At 31.1% G+C, this 22653-nt stretch overlaps 1 protein-coding gene across 2 annotated transcripts in view; it reads right to left on the reverse strand.

Annotated features, from left to right (window-relative positions):
* Window positions 1-19514, reverse strand: part of LOC142334287 (transcription factor A, mitochondrial-like) — a 40235-nt gene extending 20721 nt beyond the window's left edge. For both annotated transcript variants that reach the window (XR_012758820.1, XM_075382209.1), the window contains exons 1-3: window positions 19355-19514; window positions 12806-12966; window positions 6138-6343 (exon numbers count right to left, since the gene is read on the reverse strand). Coding sequence is in view for 1 of the 2 variants with exons in the window: in XM_075382209.1 (XP_075238324.1) it covers window positions 6138-6343; window positions 12806-12966; window positions 19355-19434 (447 nt within the window). In the remaining variant the exon portion in view is untranslated. The remainder of the gene's footprint in view (window positions 1-6137; window positions 6344-12805; window positions 12967-19354) is intronic.
* Window positions 19515-22653: the final 3139 nt, after the last annotated feature.

Consider the following 22653-nt stretch of genomic DNA (forward strand, 5'->3'; position numbering starts at 1 on the left):
AGGATAATTTAAACAAACTCTAGGATTTTGTAACTAACGACTAATTAAAAGAAATAAAGTTGTAAATATGTAATACACAATAATTCAGACACACAAAGCACTCACAATGATGTGTTTATTGGTTCACTACTACACAACTGGCATCGTTCTGATGAAAGTGTGCTGCACTAGGTCACATTTGTACATGTCTGAACCTGTACAACAGTAGCAACGCTATCCTTTGAGTTAGCTCATTTGGTTTCTTTATAATGCTCTAGGGGCTTTTACTTGACAATGGACAAATGGATGAAAAAACGTTTTAACATATTTAAAAAAATTAAAATAACAAAAAACTGTGGGTGATGGAGAAATTCGAATACATATTTGAAAATAGGATAAAGAAACTGCATTAAGTACACAAATTGGTATTGAGACAAAAATCATGTTGATCAGTGTTATCATTATAATACTATCTTCTACTAGCAATTAGAGGCAGTGCATAAAGATTATTGGTTTCCAACAAAATAAAAATAAAATAAAATCAGAATTTGTTGCTTTTTTTTGTAAAGTATAAAGTATTTGTTATGGCTGTGATGTATATAAAGCATTTGAGATAAAGTAATACCAGCAGTTCTCCTTCCTCTTACGAAAAGGATATTCATTATAGTCAGTCTCTGTGTTCAATAGAGTGAAGGTGTCACTAAGGATTTAATATTACATTTCATTGAGTTTGGAAAAGTGATTTGTTAACAGAATATTTGTCTTATTGAAGAAGGCAACAGGAAACTTCTCACTACCCCTTACAACCCTGGTGTAGGATGCTGTTAAGAAAGGTTCAGCACTTAATTTACACAATTACAAAATATTTTCTGTCTACATTAGGTACTTGAAAAAATTATGAAAAATACACATTTAGCATTTTTTGAAAAGCATACTATTTTAACAAATTTCCGGCATGGCTTTAGAAAAAAAATTGTCAACCAACACAGTCATTTTCCAGTTTTTGGAAAACATTTTAAATTCTGTAAATATAAAAAGATTCCATTTTCAATTTTTTGCGATCTCAGTAAAGCATTCAATTTAGTTCCACATTTTTTACTGATGAAAAAAGTCATGGTATCAGAGGAACTGCATACAATTGGTTAAAGTTATACCTTACCAGTAGTAAACAAGTAACTAAAATTTCATATTTTATTACATATGTAAATTTTCACTTAATAAGGAACATGTAGTGCCACACTGTGTTTTACTTTATAAGGAACATATAATGCCTCAGAGAACTGTTCCAAGCCCCTTGCTTTATTTATAGTTTATTAATAACCCATTTTTAAATATTTTAAACTATTCATTGAACCATCTTCACAGACAACAAATATGTATCTATATCTGAAGATAATTATTTAAAATAAATTAATAATTCTAAGGCAGCAGTTCAAAAAATTATTCACTGGATGCTTTGTAACTGTATAACTTTAATTGGGAGAAAAACAGTTGCATTGTGCTTCTGGGATATATATAATATAACTGAATTTCCATTAACAGTAATGATATTTTTTCTATCATCTGTAAAATCTGACGAAATCAAACTACATATTTTGCTGTAAAGCACCTTAATAAAATGCTAAGCTTTTCACATTATAAAATATTTATTATGCTTACAAATATTTCTGTCTAAAGTATAATGTCATCTATTAAGACAAAAAACGTGCTGTCACATCATTGCTTAGCACACAAGGTATGAACTGTGTAGATAAAAATTTAGAGAATTAAATATTTTCACTAATCCTTGTGTTTATATTTATGAATGTGCAGTCTCTGCTAAGAATAGTCACTTATTCTTAATTTTTTTTTCTTTTTTTGTCTTCAGTCATTTGCTGGTTTGATGCAGCTCTCCAACATTTCCTATTTAGTGCTAGTCGTTTCATTTCAGTATACCCTCAACATCCTACATCCTTAAAAACTTGTTTTACATATTCCAAACATTGCCTGCCTGCACAATTTTTCCCTTCTATCTGTCCCTCCAAAATTAAGGCGACTATTTCAGGATGGCTTAATATGTGGCCTATAAGTCTGTCTCTTTTTCTAACTATATTTTTCCAAATACTTTTTTTTATAAATTTGCTGCAACACCTCTTCATTTGTCACTTTATCCACCCATCTGATTTTTAACATTCTCATATAGCACCACATTTCAAAAGCTTCTAATCTTTTCTTCTCAGGTACTACGATTGTACAAGTTTCACTTCTATATAAAATTAAAGCTATGCTCCAAACATATACTTTCAAAAATGTTTTCCTAACATTTAAATTAATTTCTGATGTAAACAAATTATATTTCTGATTGAAGGCTCATTTTTCCGGTGCTATTAGGCATTTTATATTGCTCCTGCTTCATCCATCTTTAGTTATTCTACTTCCTAAATAACAAATTTCTTCTACCTCTGTAATCTTTTCAATCATCATTATTTCTACTACATTTCATTATTTTCATTTTGTTCTTCTTTATTTTCATGCGGTAGTTCTTGCGTTGGACTTCATCCCTGCTATTCATTGTTTCTTCTAAATCTTTTTTACTTTCAGCTAGAATTACTATATCATCAGCAAATCATAGGATCTTTATCTTTTCACTTTGTACTGTTACTCAGAATCAAAATTGTTCTTTAACATCATTAACATGTAGTTCTATGTAAAGATTAAAAAGTAATGGTGATAGGGAACAACCTTGTCAGACTCCTTTTTATTTCGGCTTATGTTTTTCAATTATTACTGTTGCTGTTTGGTTCCTGTAAATGTTAGCAATTGTACTTCCATCTCTGTATTTGAACCCTATTCTTTGTTTAAATTCTGAAAATTTTATTTCAGTCTATGTTATCGAATGCCTTTTCTAGGTCTACAAATGCCAAGTTTATTGGTTTGTTTTTCTTTAATCTTCCTTCTACTATTAATCTGAGTGCTGAAATTGCTTCAATTGTCCCTATACTTTTCCTGAAACCAAATTGGTCTTCTCCTAACACTTCTTCCACTCTCCTGTCAATTCTTCTATGCAGAATTCTAGTTATGATTTTTTATGCACGACTAGTTAAGCTAATTGTTCTGTATTCTTCACATTTATCTGCTCCAGCTTTCTTTGGTATCATGACTATAACACTCCTTTTGAAGTCTGATGGAACTTCCCCTTTTTTGTAAATATTAAACACCAAAATTTGAATGATCTATCTATCGCATCCTCGTCTGCACTGCACAATAATTCTCCAGGTATGCCATCTATTCCAGGAGCCTTTCTGCCATTTAAGTGTTTTAATGCACTCTTGACTTCAGATCTCAGCATTGTTTCTCCCCTTTCATCCTCCTTGACTTTCTCTACTTCCTCTATAACACCATTTTCTAATTAATTTCCTCCGCATAACTTTCAATGTATTCCACCCACCTATTGAACTTTCCTTTCATATAATAAATTGGTGTACCATCTTTATTTAACACATTATTAGATTTTAATTTACGCACATAAAATTTTCTCTAACTTTCCTGTACGCTCAGTCTACTTTACCAGTGATCATTTCTCTTTCCACTTCTGAACACTTTTAAGCCACTCTTCTTTTGCTAATTTGCACTTCCTATTTATAGTATTTCTTAATTGTCGATAGTTCCTTTTACTTTCTTCATCATTAACATTCTTATATTTTCTACGTTCATCCATCAGCTGCAATATATCTTCTGACATCCAAGGTTTTCTACCAGTTCTCTTAGTTCTGCCTAAGTTTGCTCCTGCTGATTTAAGAATTTCCTTTTTAACATTTTGCCATTCTTCTTCTACATTTTCTACCTTATCGTTTTTGCTCAGACATCTTGTGATGTCCTCCTAAAAATCTTCTTTATCTCCTCTTCCTCAAGCTACTCTAAATTCCATTGGTTCATCTGACACCTTTTCTTCAGGTTTTTAAACCCGTTTACATTTCATTATCACTAAATTATGGTTGCTATCAATGTCTGCTCCAGAGTAAGCTTTGTAGTCAACGAGTTAATTTCTAAATCTTTGCTTAACCGTGATATAATCTATCTGATATCTTGCAGTATCGCCTGGCTTTTTCCATGTGTATATTTATTCTTCTATTATGATTTTTAAATTGGGTGTTGGCAATTACTAAATTATATTTAGTGCAAAACTCAATAAGTTAGTTTCCGCTTTCATTTCTTTTGCTCAGCCCATATTCACCCACAATATTTCTTCCTTGCTTTTTCCAATTCTTGCATTCCAATGATTATTATTAAATTTTCATCCCCTTTTATGCGTTTAATTAATTCATCAATTTCTTCATTACATACTCTACCTCATCATCATCATGGGCACTTGTAGGCAAATAGATGTTAACAATCATTGTCGGCTTAGGTTTTGATTTAATCTTTATTACAATTATTCTGTCGCTATGCATTTTGAAATAGTCTACTCTCATCCCTATCTTCTTGTTCATTATAAAACCTACTCCTGCCCGCCCTTTATTTAAAATTGGGTTAATTATTCTAAAATCACCTGACCAAAAGTCGTTTTCCTCTTTCCACCAAACTTCGGTAATTCCTACTACATCTACATTTAATCTACCCATTTCCCTCTTTAAATTTTCTAACCTACCAACCTTTTTTACACTCAACGCTCTGATTCATAGAGTATTATTTTTTAATTTTCTGGTGACCCCTTCCTTAGTAGTCCCCAACTGGAGATCTGAACGGGGGTCTAGTTTACCTCCAGAATACTTTACCAAGGAAGGCACCTCCATCTTTGTTGTCTGAAAATGCAGAGAGTTACATTTTCTTGGAAAAAAAAGCAGCTATAGTTTTCCATTGCTTTTAGCTGCACAGTACTCAGAAGATTGAGTGATGTTGATATGGTCGCTTAAGTCCTCCTAACCTACGTCCTTAACAACTACTAAAAGAGCTGCTGCCCTCTTTCAGGAATCGTTCCTTAGCCTGGCTCTCAACAGATATCTCTCTGATATGATTGCAACTTCGGTCCAGCTACTCTGTATCACTGAGCACTCAAGCCCCCTCACCATCGGCAAGGTCTTATGATTCAGAGTAGGAGTTATTCTTAATACAATAACAATATCCTTTTCTACCAAAGTGGACAAAGCAACTCCTTTTTTATAACTACACTATTTTGTTATTTTTAATAAATTACTACACTATTTTAAAAACTTTTCACTAAAATTTATTTAAAGTTTTTCTTTTAAAGAAGTAACACTGAATGAATTTTTAAAATAATATTAATTAAAAAATGTTAATCTAATAAAATTTTAATTTTCTGCATCCTATTCAATGTGCATGTAAATGTGCTCAAAATAATTTTTAATAACGCCTTCTGAAACATGAATTATTTTTTATCATATGTTTGTACTTGTATTTTAAATACATAATATGGATTTTAATTACAATTATTTTTATCTTCTAAATTATATGTTATTATTTACAATTTACCTTATAATCGTATTCTATAATATCTATTATTACGAACCAATCAGAATAAAAGATTTTCTTTATGTATTCGTAAAATAAAAAAATTGTACATGCATAATTTACTGTATTAAACAAAAATTAAACACCAGATATAAAATTACAGTGCTTCAGAACTAAATGATATTCTATAGTGGCAATGTAGCTCATCATTACAGAACAAATCAAAATAATAAGCAAGTTCACAAAGAAACCAAAGTTGAGAAAACCTCAACTTATAAGTTGGCTTATAGCTTTGTAGTAAGTACTGAAGACCACATGAATCTGTTTGAGAAGTTGATTATGTTAAATAATGTTATTTGTTTGTTAATTTTGAAAACCCTTTACAGAGATTTTATAACATTACAAGTTATGGAAAGGAAGTATTTTTGTCAGTTACAGCTTGTGCATGATGTTAGGGAGTAGTTTGCTTTAAATTGGAAGAATAATTATTAAAGAATAAGAACAATAAAAAAATTAGTGATGATCAAAGTTTTTTATGAGTTTTCTTTTTCAAATTCCTATTATGAATGTTTTAATTCTTGGCAAATTTGATTATTTTAACGTAAAAAATATATTAATTTATTTTTTATTTTTAAAACGTCAAATTTTATAAAGTAATAACTAGTCTTAGAATAATTAACTGTAATTAAACATTCTTTAAAAATAGATACATTTCTCAATTTTTTCTTGGCCCTTTCTTCTAGAATTCTCATTTTTTCTTCTTGCAAGGCAGCTTTTTGGTCATTAGTTAAGCTATTTTCATATGTTAATTTTGCTTTTTCATATTCTTCTTTTTCCTGCTGATATTGTACTTCAAAATTACTTCGTTCAACAGGATCAATTTTTTCCCAACGTGAAGAAATCTTTTTTGAAATTTCTGTAAAAAAAAAAAATCATCTATATAAATAAAAATGTAAATGTTCGTTTGTTCAAAATCTTAAATCAATCAAAGTTCTTCACTGATTGCTTTGAAATTTTGATATAACGTTGCATTCGAATACGTGTGTGTTTACTATTTATATACCCGTACATAAATATGGGTACACTGACTGCAGGTCAGGTATACTACTATTTAATTTATATACCTAAGATGTCACACCTGTGACAGGTAAAAACATGTTTTTTTTAAAAAAAACAGCGCTATCTGTTGCACGTAAACTCAACACATGCTATACTAATAATTTTATGATTCCATTTCAATGCTTCCAATATGTTTGTCTGCTATAAACTAAAAAACTATTGGACCGATTTACACGTGAAGAAAAAGAAAGAAAGGGAAATATCATACAGCGAAAAATTGAAAAAGGTAAAAAGGAAAGAAGGAGAAAATGGAAAAGAGAAAAAAGGGGAAAAGGAAATGGAAAGAAGGAAAAATAAAAAGGGGAAAGGGAAAGATAAACAGGGAAGGTAAGGAGATGGGGGAAGAAAAGAGTGAAAGGGGAACAGCCATATGGGAAAAAGGAAAATGGGGAATGGGTAAAAGGGAAAGGTTAATTTTGTGAAGTTCCGTAATGTGCATTTTGTTAATGTTTTATCAAACTTTCAATTGTGTTCATTTAATCTATATAAACACTAAAATCTAGCAATAACAAAGCATTGCCAGGTCTGCTGGTAAATAAAACATATTCAGTTTAAAAAAATAATTAATTAGAAATATAAATGAAGTAATTAGTTACACAGTTAGCATTACGGCAACAAGCTGATAAATAAACCTTAACAAGTTAATCCTTTGATGAATGTATAAATAATCACTTCTTGTAGAGGTAAGGAAACATAAGATGTGTAAATGTATCTCTAGGTTCATGAAATCCCAAATTTATGATTTTTTTATATTAAAAAGGAAACAACTATCTATGACTATATCAATGTGAAATTATTTTTAATTTTCATGAATTCAAGTTTAAAAAATATACGATTTGGTTTAAGAGTCAGCACATAACAGCAAACACCTGCACAAAAAATAAAAAACATAACATCCAACAAAACTATCTGATATTAAAATGCTACATATCCTGTAAACAGGTTTTACATGAAAATCCCAAAAATCTGGAGAAACAGAAAATGATTTTTATTCATGTAAATGAAGCAGTACGATGCTATGTGAAGTGTATGACTGTAAAAATCATGATTCAAAGTAAACTGGTTTATATCTTTTGTCAGGCACCTGACTTCAGATCTTAAACCCTAACTGAAGTCTTGTTTTGAAGTTTTTATTACAGTATTAAAAAAAAATTTCAGAGATAAAATAAAAGATCAAGATTAAAATAAGGATTACAAAATTAAGTTATCTCTTAATTAAACGAAACATTAACCAATAATGAAGGGCATACGGCATTTGGCTTGGCGTTTCCTCCAAGATAGCTTTACTCTATAGCAGTGTTTTTCAACCTGGGAGTTGCAGTGATATGAAAAGGGGATTGCAAAATTAGCCTACAACTTTACACATAGACAACAATGAAAAAAAATATTATAAACATTTTATTTACATTTATAAGTACACAAGTAAAGAAAATAAATTAATGAGATGGTAGTGTTTGTTGTTTATTTAAAAGTTTTTCTATAACAAATAAAAACAAATTGTTTTCAAAAGATGAAAGATAGATTACTATATTTAGTTTTCAGCACAACCATACACAAAAACCCCTTTCAAAGAGTTAAAACATGGCAAAAGGGATTAATATTTTCAATGCTTCTGTGACTAAATTTCCACATTCACTTCTAACAAGCAAGCCAAAACATATCTAGATCTTCAGATCTGAATCATAGTTGTTTTATTAGCACACATTTTGATGAGTTGGCTATGAATCTCAATTGGTAACTTCACATCTGCAACATTTTCACTAAATGGATTCAGTACCTACATCTTTGAGAAATCATTTTTATCTTCTGGGTAATACACTGCCAGCTAAATGTTTAGTTCATGCAAAGGCATCTTCACGCTATCCAAACTGTAGTGAATAATGTGGCTTCATCAAAATTTTTGTCAATATAATCTGAAGTGAGTTGAAACATATCAAAATTTTGCTTTGAAGGCGAATAATCCAGATAATTACAGACACACTGTGTGTCTGTAATACATTTCATCCAATCTATGTTATAGTATTTAGAAGCTTTATACAAAACATCAATAAGACATTGTCCTGTTGCATGACCCGGTAATGATTTGCAAAACAACATATTTTTTTGAATAATCTGTTCAAGCTTTTTAATGAAGGCATGAACTTTGTACGTCAATAAAATATTTTTATCATGTCCTAATAAATTCACATTCAAATCATTTAAATGCGAAAATATATCAACTAAGTAAGTCAACAGCAACATTAACTTATTATTCTGTAAAAACATTGAGAATGGCATTTGTTTTTACTGGAAAAATATTAATTCATCTTGCAATTTCAATAACAAGATTAATACTTTCTCATGCAATAACTTCTATAGGGAAAAGAAGGGATATTTTTTCCATTTCATCACATAGTTTAGCAAATAGCACATTCTGTAATGGTTGACTTTAATAAAATTAGCCATTTTCACACCTTAACAAAAAATTTGTTTGACATTTTCTGACATGTTTGTGAAGTAAGCAGTGTGTCCATTCTGTCCTTGGTATAAGTCTTATTTTTTCAGAAATCCACGGTTCTTTCCTGTTATTGTCCTTGCACCATCAGTACACCCTGCAATACATTTTGTCCAATCTATGTTATAGTTTTTAGCAGCTTCAAACAAAACATCAAAAAGATATCCTCTGTTGCATGATAAGGTACTGATTAACAAAACAACATATTTTCTTTGATTGATCTGCCCCTATCGCATTTATATCTCACAATAAGAACTAAGAAATGTTTGCCACATCTGTTGATTCATCAGATTGAATATAAAAAATTCACTTGAACTCACTTGCTGAATTATCTGATCACAAACATCGGTTGCTATTTCATCGATTCACCTTTATACTGTCATTAAAAAGCAGAATTTATTTTTAATTCTTCCATGCCCATTAAAATACTGATCATATCAATTGCAGCAGGCAATATCAAGGTTTCCTGCGATGATTGTATGAGGTTTGGACATCTTAGCTACTCTTAATGCTATGAGATAAGATGCTTCAAGTGTACTTTTATCAGTATGGCTTGATTTACAAATAGAAGCTTGTTGATTGCTCAGATATATAATTTTCTTTTGGAAGATTCCAAGGGTTTGCTTTTATGATGCGGATGTATAGTTTCCAAGTATCTAATTAATTTTGATGGCTTCATGCTTTCATTGGAGATGACTTGAAAACAAACAATACAATGTGGCTTTCCATCCAATTAGGTAAAATCATAATTTAAATAACTTTCATTGTATAATCTTGTCTTTTTACCAATCAATTCTCCAGACATAGATGGCGTACTTTGGTTTTTCACAAATTTCTATTTTGTATAAGAATCTAATTGGGAAAAAAAACAGTTTCATTGTTTGACCATACACTAAAAAACCGAAACCTTATTTATTATTTTCAATGAAACTAAGCTTTTAAAAACTTAAATAAAAGCACCAGATGAATCATTCGCATTCAAAACTAAACTGACGTTCTGCAATCCCTTACATCTCGTTTAAACTACTGAAAGCATGACGTGTTCAAACGTTATCATATGTATATTTAAACAAGTCAGTCTCACAGCAAATATTATGCAAGAAGACCAAATTATAAGTTGTCTATCTCTATTTTTCTTGTGACAAATTCCTACCTTATTTAAACATTTATAAGTGCCCTTGTATTAGGTCATGATGGGCAATCTGAGTTGGCACATTCAGTTGGTTTAGAAAATTTTTAACTGTTGACAGAAATTATCTAAATCGATTACAGTTTATTTTAATTTACTTTTATTATGTAAACAATGAAATTTTTATTTTTCAGCGTTTTGAGACTTTTTTCCTTTGTTTATTTACTACTTTTTTATGTATTGATTCCTCAGTAACTGCTGATGACAATTCTTTAACAATAAAAATGGAAATCTAATTTAAGATTTTAAACATTTTTTGTAAATGGTTTTAAGCACCTTCTTGCTCTCCAATTCATTTCAGTAAATGTTTAATAATTTAAAGCTTTCTTCGCATCTAGTAATAGAGTACACTTCTACAGGTTATAATGCAGGCTTGTAGATTACTAACTGGTCCTGCGTCCAACCTTCAGTAAAGTCTGACATTTTTTTTTTCACTATGAATTCCATCCAAATCATCTTTCTTGTGAAAATATTTGTAAAGGATGTCCAAGATCATAATACAAAAAGGGAATTTCTTTCTTTTTTTTGTAAATCTTACTTGAGTATTTCTCTATGACATTATATTTAAAAATAAATCAGATTGTTGAACCGTAAACTTTCTATTAATACAAGACCTTCTACTAAAATAATAATAAGGTGGTCATTGGTCATTCAACAATGACCAATGTCATTGTTGAAAAAGAACCAACCATGTCACATTTAGATGTGTATATATTTTTCTACATCCAACTTCTTACGTCATATTATTTATTTATTATGATTTTTTTTTTTAACATACTATATAAAAAATGTCACATAACCTAATAGGAATATAGTGCCAATATAAAAAAAAATGTAGATAGACAACTCATTTAACTGAAATTATCACAGAATGGTAATAAATTAAGGACTATGGATCATAAAACCACAAATTAATAATCGGTTCTCGTATGTTTTGTGTTAATACCTAAGTATACTAGTAACAGATATATTATCCATACTTTATTGTGTTAAGATCTAACTAACGCAGAGTATGAATTTTTCTTCAAATTTATTCAAAATGATTTCAAATAAATTTTTGTATTTTACATTCACACTTACTTATTTTGGTCTTAATACACTGTGACATTTTTAGATTATCCAGACTTTTATTCATTCCAAAACAGTCCCATCTAATTTATATATACATAAAAATATTGAAAAACACCCAAACAATGAGAGTAGAAACTAGTCTCATTAAAGGAAAATAAATATGTAGTAGAATGATAAATAAAATTAAAAAAATAAATTGTAAAATAAAATAAATTTCCTCCAACACAAAAATACTTAGAATAATACAAACAGAATTAAACTTTATAATTATATTATCAATGAGAATATTAGATATGAGCGCACTTTCACCAGACATACAACACTTAAGTTAGCCAAGCCAATATTACAATTTTCCAGCCAACTATGAAATTACCAATAGTCGGCAGTTAAATTTAAGCAAACGTTTCTTTAAACAACTGCCTTTATTAGGAATGTTCAATGTCCTACCTTAATAGAGTTGATTAATTACAATTTTTTTGTTTGCATGTTTGGTTTGAAAAACTATACTTTGTAATTTTGGATATTTAAAAAACATTTTTTTGTAGACTCCTGTACAATAACATCTTTAATAAGTTACAGTTTAATTTCTATTCATATAATCACGACATCCTTTCCTTTTCATGTCATGAAACAGAGGGAGTAACATCTATGGGTTTCTCCTACCATTTCTTGCACACTGATGCAAGAAATGTCAACTTGGGTGTACAATCTGATTGTGGAATAGATTAAATGGATAGTTACGTTTAAGTAAGAAGGTTTAACATTATTCTACAGTGAAAATATACGGGGGTACTCCAATAAATTCCGTAACAAATTAGGAGCAATTGTACAAGACAAGACAGAAGTATGGAGCCATAGATCAGAAGAAATAAATACAAATATTGATTTAATTTTATTTTTATTTTAGAACTATAATCAATTTAAAATCCAAAATAAATAAATAAAATAATTAAATAAATAACAAATCAAATAATTATTTGATATCTAGGTCATTCAATGTATCACTAAGACTCTACATGTAGGAATAACTTCCAACAGTTTTCAAAATAAATAACTGAAAAGTTGCAAGGATATTCTAAAATTCTAACTTTATCCAGGAGGATGATGATAAATTTTGATCAAGTAACATCAAACGGGTTTGAAAAATATATAATGGGAGATTATAAGGAATTCTCCAGTACTAAAAAAATATTTGTGGTGTACTTATCTTAAAAATTAGGGATGTATAAATGAGGTTTTATTGGAAGTTTTTATTAGTATATCATACTTACAAGTTTTAATAAAAATAATCAGAATATTAAATAACATGTCAGGCGGTAAATGACTCCTAGCATAAGTAAAAAAACCAAGATGCGTTTACAGGGTAAAGATTCAGAATGTTTAATGAATATCAGCTCAACCAGAACCAAGATGATAATATAAGACTGAAAACTGATTTCACTGCAGTATAATCTGTAACAAATTCAAGGATGTAAATATGTTACCAAGAAAACATTAATACATACCACCGATAGAACAATTAGGATTTTCTTCTTTTAATTTAGGACGAATTTGCAGCATAAACTTGAAGAAAGGACTTAATGGTTTTTTTGGTTTAACAGGTAGATTTAACTTATCAACTGATTGTTTTACTCCTTTCTCATCGATGTGAAGAGGCAATTTGAACCTGAAAACAATATAGGTTATCATAGTTTTTTGGGTATTTTGTTATATTCTACTGGGAAGCCTTGAAAGCTATAAAATATATAATGTTATATAATTCCTAGATTACAGCACCATGGTGACACAAATAAGCACCATGTGAGTAAAAAGTAATATTTCACAACAATTTTTTTACTATCTGATGATAGTTTCTATTTAGCAGCAAATACTAATGTAATAAGGCAAAATCTGCATTTTAAATTTATTCAACAACAGATGTCAGCAAACTAATTGCAATCTTTAAAACTAGAGTAAACAAGAATTCTAGGAACCTCTTAAAATAAAGAATATTGCTTAGTCTTAATTAGAAACTAAATAAAATAAAAATAGAAAATTCTAAGCGTATATACTTTTTTTTTAATGTTTACATATTAAATTTGAATGGACACTTCACTAACTCTCACAGTACAAAATACAACACTGCTGTTTATTTTTTCAGTGCTCACATTTCATTTATGATTTATAAAGAAAGTATCTGTTATGTAATATAGCTCAGATATATATAAATATATATACACATGCATTATTACACAAGTAACTATAAGCCTGTCATGTACTAGTAAACAGTACATAACTTTGAATTACATATTGGTTATTTCTTATAATATTAGTTGTTGGAAATGGTCCCCATGAACATCCAGATATATCTGAGCACATTTCTTCTTGATCTTGAGGACTCTCACAAGTTGTTCATAAGGAATATTTTGGTAAATCACTAATAGCAGTTTGAAGTTCCCAAAAGCTGTGGAGGGAGTTTTCTCGATAAACATTACTTTTTGAATATCATCAAAAATAAAATCTGGTGGGTTTAAGTCCAGAGAATAAAGAGGCCACAAACCCTTAGAAATGATTCACTCTCCAAAACACTCTTGCAGACCCTAACTTCGACTATCTGGCTGTATGTGCAGTGATGCCATTTTCTTGAAAGATATCGAACATAGTTCCAACCAAGCACCATACTCCCAACAGGCACATGAGAACTCTGTGAACACACACACACACACATAGGTACAGACCTCACCAACACACAGACACAGCAAAGAAGTCAAGTGGGAGAGAAACACCAAGCACGAAAGGCATTGAAAGAGGTACCCATCAACCACACATGCACTCACCATGCACACACACGCCTAGCAATAATGAACTCAACTCACGTCTTACCCATAATAGCTATCAATCGTAGCTTCAGTGATGAGGGCAACAGATTCAAGCACCAGGAACGGAGTATCCATGGCCTCACTGCACCAAAGTGACCCCTGTATGCTCGCAGGGGCCCCTAGGCACTCAGCTGCAGACCTGTCCAGCCTGGCACCCCAGACATCTTCTTCTCTGCCGGAACTCCTCCCATAGATGGAACTTGTCTGACACCTTCCTAGCATATTGATCCACCGCAGTCCACTCTTCCTCTCTACTTTTTAATATTTGCTGAATGTCTTCTGGCTGGAAAATATTTCCATAGCCCAGGGTATCTAATAACTCCATTTGCTCTTCCCTAAAACGTGGACATCTAAAGTAGACATGCAGGGGCTCTCCTCCTTTCCACACTCTGGACAGAGATCAGTGTGGTCTAGACCATATCAGAACAGGTATGCCCTAAATTCACCACGGCCGCCAGAAACTGATTGAGACTGTAACCCAGCTAGCCATGCAATCTCTTATACTAACCCTTGAACATCCCTGATGAGCCTGTGCATCTACCATCCCTTCATGGACCGATCCCAAACTCCTACCATTCGTCCATTAGCTCTTCTTCTATGTCATTGGCTAGCCGTTTTTTTTCCACAGGTGGCAGAGTCCCCTGTTCCCTCAATCTGCTCCACAACGATATCGTAAGGTCAATTGGGAGGTGACCCGCTAAAACCTCTGCAACCTCTATAGAGACTGCTCAATATCCCGATATTATCCTGCTGCAGCACCTCCTGTGCAACGCCTCCAGTCTGCCACGAACTGGCATATGTAACTGCACCTGCCCAGAGCTTCACACCATACAGCAAGATGGAGTACGCCATCTTGGCCAGTAGTATCCTCCACTGCTGTGTCGGCCCACCAATGTTTGGAAGTAGGCCGGTGATCAATCTCATCATCTTCTTAGCCCTGCTGCAAGCTTCTATAGCTTGTACGCCGAATCTAAGTCTGGAGTCTATCCAGACTCCGAGATATTTGATTGCCAGCTTGGAGGCAGTTCTACTTTCTATCACAAGCATGATCAGCCACCTCCGTTTGGCAGAGGAGATTACCATCGCCTCTGTCTTTTCTGGGGCCAGAGTCAACCCTGCTCCAGCCATCCATTCCCTTATAGCCATATAGGAGTTGCCAATCTTTTTCATGGCCTAACGTCATGTTCCCGCTTCATCGACCAGGCCCATGTCGTCAGCATAGCCCATTATTTTAACATCTCATGGTACAGCCACCCAAAATATGCCGTCATAGGCAAGGTTCCAGAGGGTTGGTCTAAGGACTGACCCCCTGTCAAGTGTCCTTTCCATCAATCTATCCCGTACACAGCACTATACAATCTGCGTCTAACAAGGTACAAGTGCACCATCTCCTGTAAATAACACATGTAGGTTGGCAGACCATAAATGTGAGTTTTGAGTGTGCACATACCCTGTAAGTCTGTATGTTTGCTTATTCACATCTGATTTATACTGTGATGCATGCTGTAGACCTATATTTGATACGAACGATGTCATTTCATGCATGTATAGACATTCAGCGAGTCAAGTAATGAGTAATTCAATATGATGAAATTTTCTTCAGTTTGATTCAGCTGTTGGTATGACTTGCTGTGTTCTTTAGTTGTAGTAGTGGTTTTATTATATGCACAATATAAGAATTGTTTTATAAGTGATGCCAAAAATTTAGTGAGAGATTTTTATGACAGAACAACTTTTGGTATTATTTTATTGAAAATCAAGATTTGCTGTATTTGTTTTTTCATGGTGTGTTTTATTGTACTCCATGGTGAAACAATTTTATGAAGTGTTTTAAGTAATTAAGTATTTCTGTAATATTTCAGTTTACTTTCATTCATTAAAACATTTTGAATTTTACAATGAATAAAAATTGGGCTTGTATAAACTCTCCAAAAAGTTTTTGTTATGTTTGCAGAGAATCCACCATGAAAAGTAAAAAAAACCAGCATCAAATCTGCTGAAAACTGCTTACAAACATTATTTTGACTAATTCTCGGGAGACCAAAGTAAATCCTGGGTTTCAGGATTTACCTCACTAACTAAACTAACCTAGTGGCTAAAAGGAAAAAAAGAGCATTTTCCTTTTGGTGTATCTATGATTTGGCGAGAGCCTACTATCCGTTATACGACTGCTATTTTTGCTTAACAAATTTTACTGGTTTCAATTCAAACAATAAAAGCAGTATTGCATACCCAAATGTTCGTTCAGTTATGAGACCAGTAGTGCATGGTGTTGATTTACCGATTCTGATTGCTCCGACTTCTTGAAAAGAAATTTCTGATTCCCCAGAAGGCTCAACCAATGCCTTCTGCTAATATCTACCGAACTTTAGTAGATATTAGTTACATTCCAGAAGAATCAAATACTGAACCTCACCTCATCACACAAACAGAACTGAGCAACCTAATTCATGACTTGTATTTGTCAAAACAACATGTAGAACTCCCAGGTTCAAGTCTTAAAGAATGGAATTTATTAAACAGGGATACTAAAATTACAGTATATAGAAATCGAAACAATAATTTAGAAGAGATGGTTTAATTTGTCCTACCTCTACACATAAAACTAGGCCTGATGAAGAATTTGGTAAAAGCATTAGATAAAGATGGAGGCAGCTTTAAAAATTTAGCTGGGGTTTTATCATGATTAAGTAAAGTCAAATTAAAAGAGAGCCACAAATAAGAAAATTAATTTGTGAAAATATATTTGACAGCAAACTGAATCCTTAACAACTAGCAGCATGAAAGATATTCAAAGATGTCATTACTGACTTTCTTGGAAACAAAAAAGCTGAAAACCAAAAAAAGCTGTAAATCAGCTTATAAATGAACTCTTAGAGAACTACAAAATTTTAGGCTGCTGAATGTCATTGAAAATTCATTTTTTACATTCTCATTTAGACTTTTTCCCTTTAAACTTGGGTGACATCAGCAACAAACAAGGAGAAAGGTTTCACAAAGATATATTGCTGATGGAACAACGTTATAAAGGCATATGTTTTGAATATATAACTGATTACTGTTTGATGATAAAAAGAGAAGACTTCACTGAACACAAAAGTAAAGTCAGAAAAAATAAATTAAGATAAACGTAAATGTCTGTAAAATAGAGGTAGGAATTTTAACTGTAATTATTATTTTTGAATTCTATTATTTAAGAAGTTTCTCAATATTTTAAAGGTTCACAACTAAAAATCTGAGGGTAATGAAGAAAAACTGATTTCATTTTAAGATTCAGCATAAAAAATACATTATAATTCATCTAATTTTATCTCGGTTACAAATTATTTTTTATTTTTATTGACCTGTGGTATATGTCAAAGTAAAACAATATAAACTTCCTTCCCTATATTGGTTATATGTAATGGATTATTTATTTATTTTCAATATAAATAACATTATTTAAAAAGTATAATTCCATATATAAATAAAATACATAGTTACAGTAAAAAATAAGTTTTGTATTATATATAAATAGTGTACAACAAAATAAAAAAGAATGATGGCTAAAATAAAGAACAAATAAAAAAGAACCAACAAAAATTGTTCTTAATGAACTTAAAATAAATATTTCTAAATTAAAATTATCATAACTTCTGCTTAGAAATTCATTTTAATGAACAGTATTATTATTATAAAAATTACAATACTGTTATTACAAGCATAATGATCACACATTAATTATGTTATTGAATCATATGTATTCATATGATTTGTGGGCAATAATGCATTAACTATTCAGCACAATATTCCGTGCAGTTTTAAAAACACAGCACATAACAAAATTAAGATTATGCTTTAGAGGTTTATGTGAGTATTTAATAACAGGTCTATATGCTTTGACCAACACTCTTAGCAATTAAGCCAACCTGTGGCGTATTTAAAATCCTACTTGCTTAACACATAACTGAAGGCTGTACTATCTATGCAAGTACAGCACAATACATGATCAATCCTATTACCTCTGACGTAATGTCATTCTTCCATTTTTAACTATTAGCTTTTGTTATGTTTTCAGATATTTAATATCTATATCTACTTAAATGTAATTGTGCTAGCATGTTTAAGTAATAATTGTGGGTTAACTATAATGAAGCTAATTATTGGCTTCAACTCAAAAACAGAATGTTTTTCTGTCTTACAAGAAAACATTCTAAAAATTCTGCAGAGAAATAACTATAAAAAAATAGTGGTTAGAAAAAGTACATAATCTATAAATCATCCAAAATTTGAACTAAGGTGATTGACAACATTGTAAATATTAGTAGACTAAAAAAATATATATATATAAAATATACATTACTGTTTCCCTTAGGCTACCATGAATTTCATGCAACTCTTATCTTCCTAATAGAAAAAAACGCCTCTGGAAGGGATTCCAATAATAAACAGCAATTCAAGGTTCAGATCATTTCAACACAATACTTTTTAAGTATTGTTGCATGAAATCCATCCCCTACACTAAAACAAGCATTAAAATTCAGGTAGACATCTAAAAGGTAAATTAATGAAAGAAAATTATATATAATTATATATATATATATATATATGTGTGTGTATATATATATATATATATACATACACACACACACACATATTTTCTGCCAAGATCATCATAATTTTTATATAAAGTACAATTACCTGCTTTTTTCACTGCTTCGTCATAACTAAATCATATGTTGATGCGTTTCGGATATGTTACATTTTCAACACTTGCTGTACTCTAGTGAATTTTTTACCACTCGCTGTACTTTAAATAATTTTCAGTAAAGCGAGTTTTGAAACTTGAATATATCCGAAACGCTCAACATATGATTTAGTTATGACGAAGCTAAGAAAGGTAGATAATTGAACTAAATATAAAAAAAGTTTAATGAATGACTTAACCATTCATTATAACATAAGTTTAAAATGTGCTCCTTCAGCGCAGTATACCAGACGTATAATTTTTTAAGGTTGCAGAATATACAACCCAGTAAAGTAATCCAGTTTAATAGTATACATAAATCATATTCAAATGTCTACGACACAAAACGTATAAAGAATAAGATAAATCGGCTAATAACCTAAACATAACCTTATACATAGGTTAGGCCTCATGAAAGTCACAATTTTACTAATACAATTATTTCATGAAAATGGAACGGTGATTTATACCTAGCACTCAACAGATGTCGGCAAAATCCAGAAATGGGATTAATCCTAGATATAAAACCATTCATAAGCTGAAGCCCCATCGTCAGTCGTAAACGAACAATAACCTCTCTACGCCAAGCAAATAACTGTTGTGTTACCCTTACCAACTGATTTCTTAAAATATGGCAGTAACGTAATATATTTAAATATGCGCATAGTAACGTTATTTGTGTAAATCATTATTTGAGAAAAACTATTTTATTGCAATAGTCAATTCACTTTTTACGTCCTTTAATATATATATATATATATATATATATATATATATATATATATAGAAGTGTTCCATGGAGAAACTTTCAGGACATGTTCTACTAGTGAAAATAATGAAACAAGTTCATATATAAAACATAGGTTCATGCATACGCTTTGTTTTCGGGGTTTCTAGAAAAAGATTTCGCCTAGATTTCAGCTCTTCTAATAAAAAGTCCTACTGTAATTTTTGGGGCCCAAATTAAGGAGTAAAATGGTGATTTCTAATGTAATTTGAGCTGCTAGATAGGATAAAATAGGTCACAGAACTGAAACTCCAGTAGGTTTTAAGATATCTAATATAAAACACAAAGTTCGGTGTTGAAAATCAAGTTTTTTTTAGTTTGTAAAACAATAGTAGCTTTGTTAAATTACTAATAAATGCGGAAGATTTAATAACAAAGCTTGTAGAGAATTTAATCTGAGAAAATTAAAGTAAATAAATACAGCCAATAAAAAACTAAATTAAACCTTTAAGAATCAATTTTTTGTTGAAACAAAACAGACGAAAAATCGGCAGAAAGTGGTCTTATTCCTTCGTACATAATCAACATTTTTTTAAAAACAAAGACGCTAATTATTGAAAATAATTTGAAAAAAGAAATACAAAATTTATAAAACAATATTTTAGCTGTGTATATTCAATAATTTACACAGGTAAAACGAAATAATTACACGTAAAATACTGTATTAAAATTATGTTACTTTAGAAATATTTTTTAAAAAATCTTGTGTAGTTGGCAATAGTAACAGCTGGTCAACAATGAAAAGTGTATTCTGTTCTGATATGAAATAAACTAACTGGTAGTGCGTGTATATACAGCACACTAGTGTACGCGCTGAAATTTGTAATTGATGTTTATAAACAAACATCATTGTTTATCACTAGTTTCAAAATTGGAATATAAATTCTCTAATTCCATTCTGGATATTTTTTATTTTCTTTTAATTGTAGTTCTGTGTTTCAGTACTTTTTTTGTACGCGTGAGTGTGTTTGTGTGTATATTCGGTTATTGTGAGATTTGATAGTGTGGTTAGCCTATTTATCTGTGTATTCGAATAGTTTATCGATATGGCTGATAATTCAGGAACATCTTTTAATAAGCACAGAAAAGGGAAAGATTTGCGAAGTGGTGAAAAAAAAATTAAACGTATTCAATAAATTGCTGGAGAAAAATCTTACGTTGGTTAAAAATGAAATAGAGAAACTTGCTTCTGAATTAACTGGTGTGTCGGTTAGTGCTATTACTAGATTACGGACTGAAATAAATAGGAAAGGGAAGGTAGAAACTCCTGTTAAAAGTAGAAAACGTGAAAAACCTGTGCTAGGAAAATGGGATGAATTTGACGAAAATGTAGTAAGACTGTACATAATTTTCTTTTTTCGAAATGAAATAACATCTTAAAAAACTGCTGGCTGTGATAAATTGTGACAAGAGTTTACCAAAGATTGAACGCACTAGTTTATACAAATTATTGTTGATTTTATTCTAATTGTTGATCGAGAGGAGATTATAATTTGGCGGCATAATTATTTAAAAAAAATAGCAGATTATAGAAAAACGGGTAGAAATATATAGTGCCGGATTTACCTTGGACGAGACCCTAAGCAAATCGATATTTTTGAAAGTTTGGAAGTTCCAATTGCCTATTATCCTACAAAATTTCAAACGTATAGGTTATGATAACAGAAATAATCAGACACAACCTGATACATTTTTTAATGAATTTTATTGACCTTAATTTTTCGTTTGAATTTTTAAATAGTTGATTCGAATACCTTGTATCTTTGACTCAAGCAACGAAACAAGATGCTTCAAGAATCTCTGCCGGTTTAGACAAAGACGAACAAAACGTTTGACCAAGGCGCCTTTTTTCTGTTATACACATGAAAATGACGCGCGGGAAAAATGGTTTGCATGACAAACCAATTTTAAAATATACTGTCATTATAATCTATACTATAAATATAAATGAAGCTTTTACATAATTGAAGATCAATTACAATTATACATAAGTTATAAAAGTAATACATAAAGTATCATAAATATATTCTTTATTTTTTGTTAATTTTACTTTTATTTTTCAAAATTTTTTACTTCGAGTCCCCTGTCAAAGTGAGGCCTCAAGCAGCTGCTTGTTTTCCGTCACTGGAAATATACTTTATTTAGATGAGACGTGGGTAAATGAAGGCCACACTACTTATAGAATTTGGTGTGATACGACAGTTACATCGGTAAAAATAGCATTTCTGTCAGGATTAAGAGGAGCCTGCAACCTCCAAAAAATAAAGGAAAGCGATTAATTGTGGTTCATATTGGCAATGAAAATGGATTTTTAGAGGGGAATTACTCGTTTTTGTGCGGGGGAGCACCATCTTGTTGGAAATGGTCGATGAATGTTTTCGAGTTCATCCAGCTGAGGAAATGCAATAATCGGTTAAAATGTCAAGATACACAACTCCATTAATTGTTTTTTCAGCAAAGGAGAAAGGCCCTATTACACGATTTTTCATCACACCACACCAAAAATTAACTTTAGGCGAATCGCGTTGTTTCTCAATAATTGCGTGTGGGTTTTCAGAGCCCCATATTCGTGAATTGTGTCTGTTAACACATCCATTCACATGGAATGTAGCTTCGTCTGTAAAAATTATATCATCTAAAAATTATTTGTTTTCACTTATTCTGTTCAACATTTCAACAGCGAAATTGTAACGTTTTACACCATCATCGGGTTTCAATTCCTGCAGTATCTGGATTTTATAAGCGTGTAATTTCAGTTTTTTATGTAAAACATTGTGAACTGTTGGGAATACCGAATTCGACGCTTCGACGGGGGATGGACTTCCCAGGACTTCTAATTCTCGATTGTCTAATTAGTTCAACCGTTTCGTCTGGTACACTTGGTCTGCCGGTTGATTTCTATTTCTTAACCGATCCAGTTTCTTCGAATTGTTTGAACCAACGTGTTATGTTATTTTTGTGCGGTGGATCTCTTCCGAATCA

The sequence above is a fragment of the Lycorma delicatula genome, chromosome 1, assembly GCF_047948215.1.
Source record: "Lycorma delicatula isolate Av1 chromosome 1, ASM4794821v1, whole genome shotgun sequence".
Lineage (NCBI taxonomy): Eukaryota > Metazoa > Arthropoda > Insecta > Hemiptera > Fulgoridae > Lycorma > Lycorma delicatula.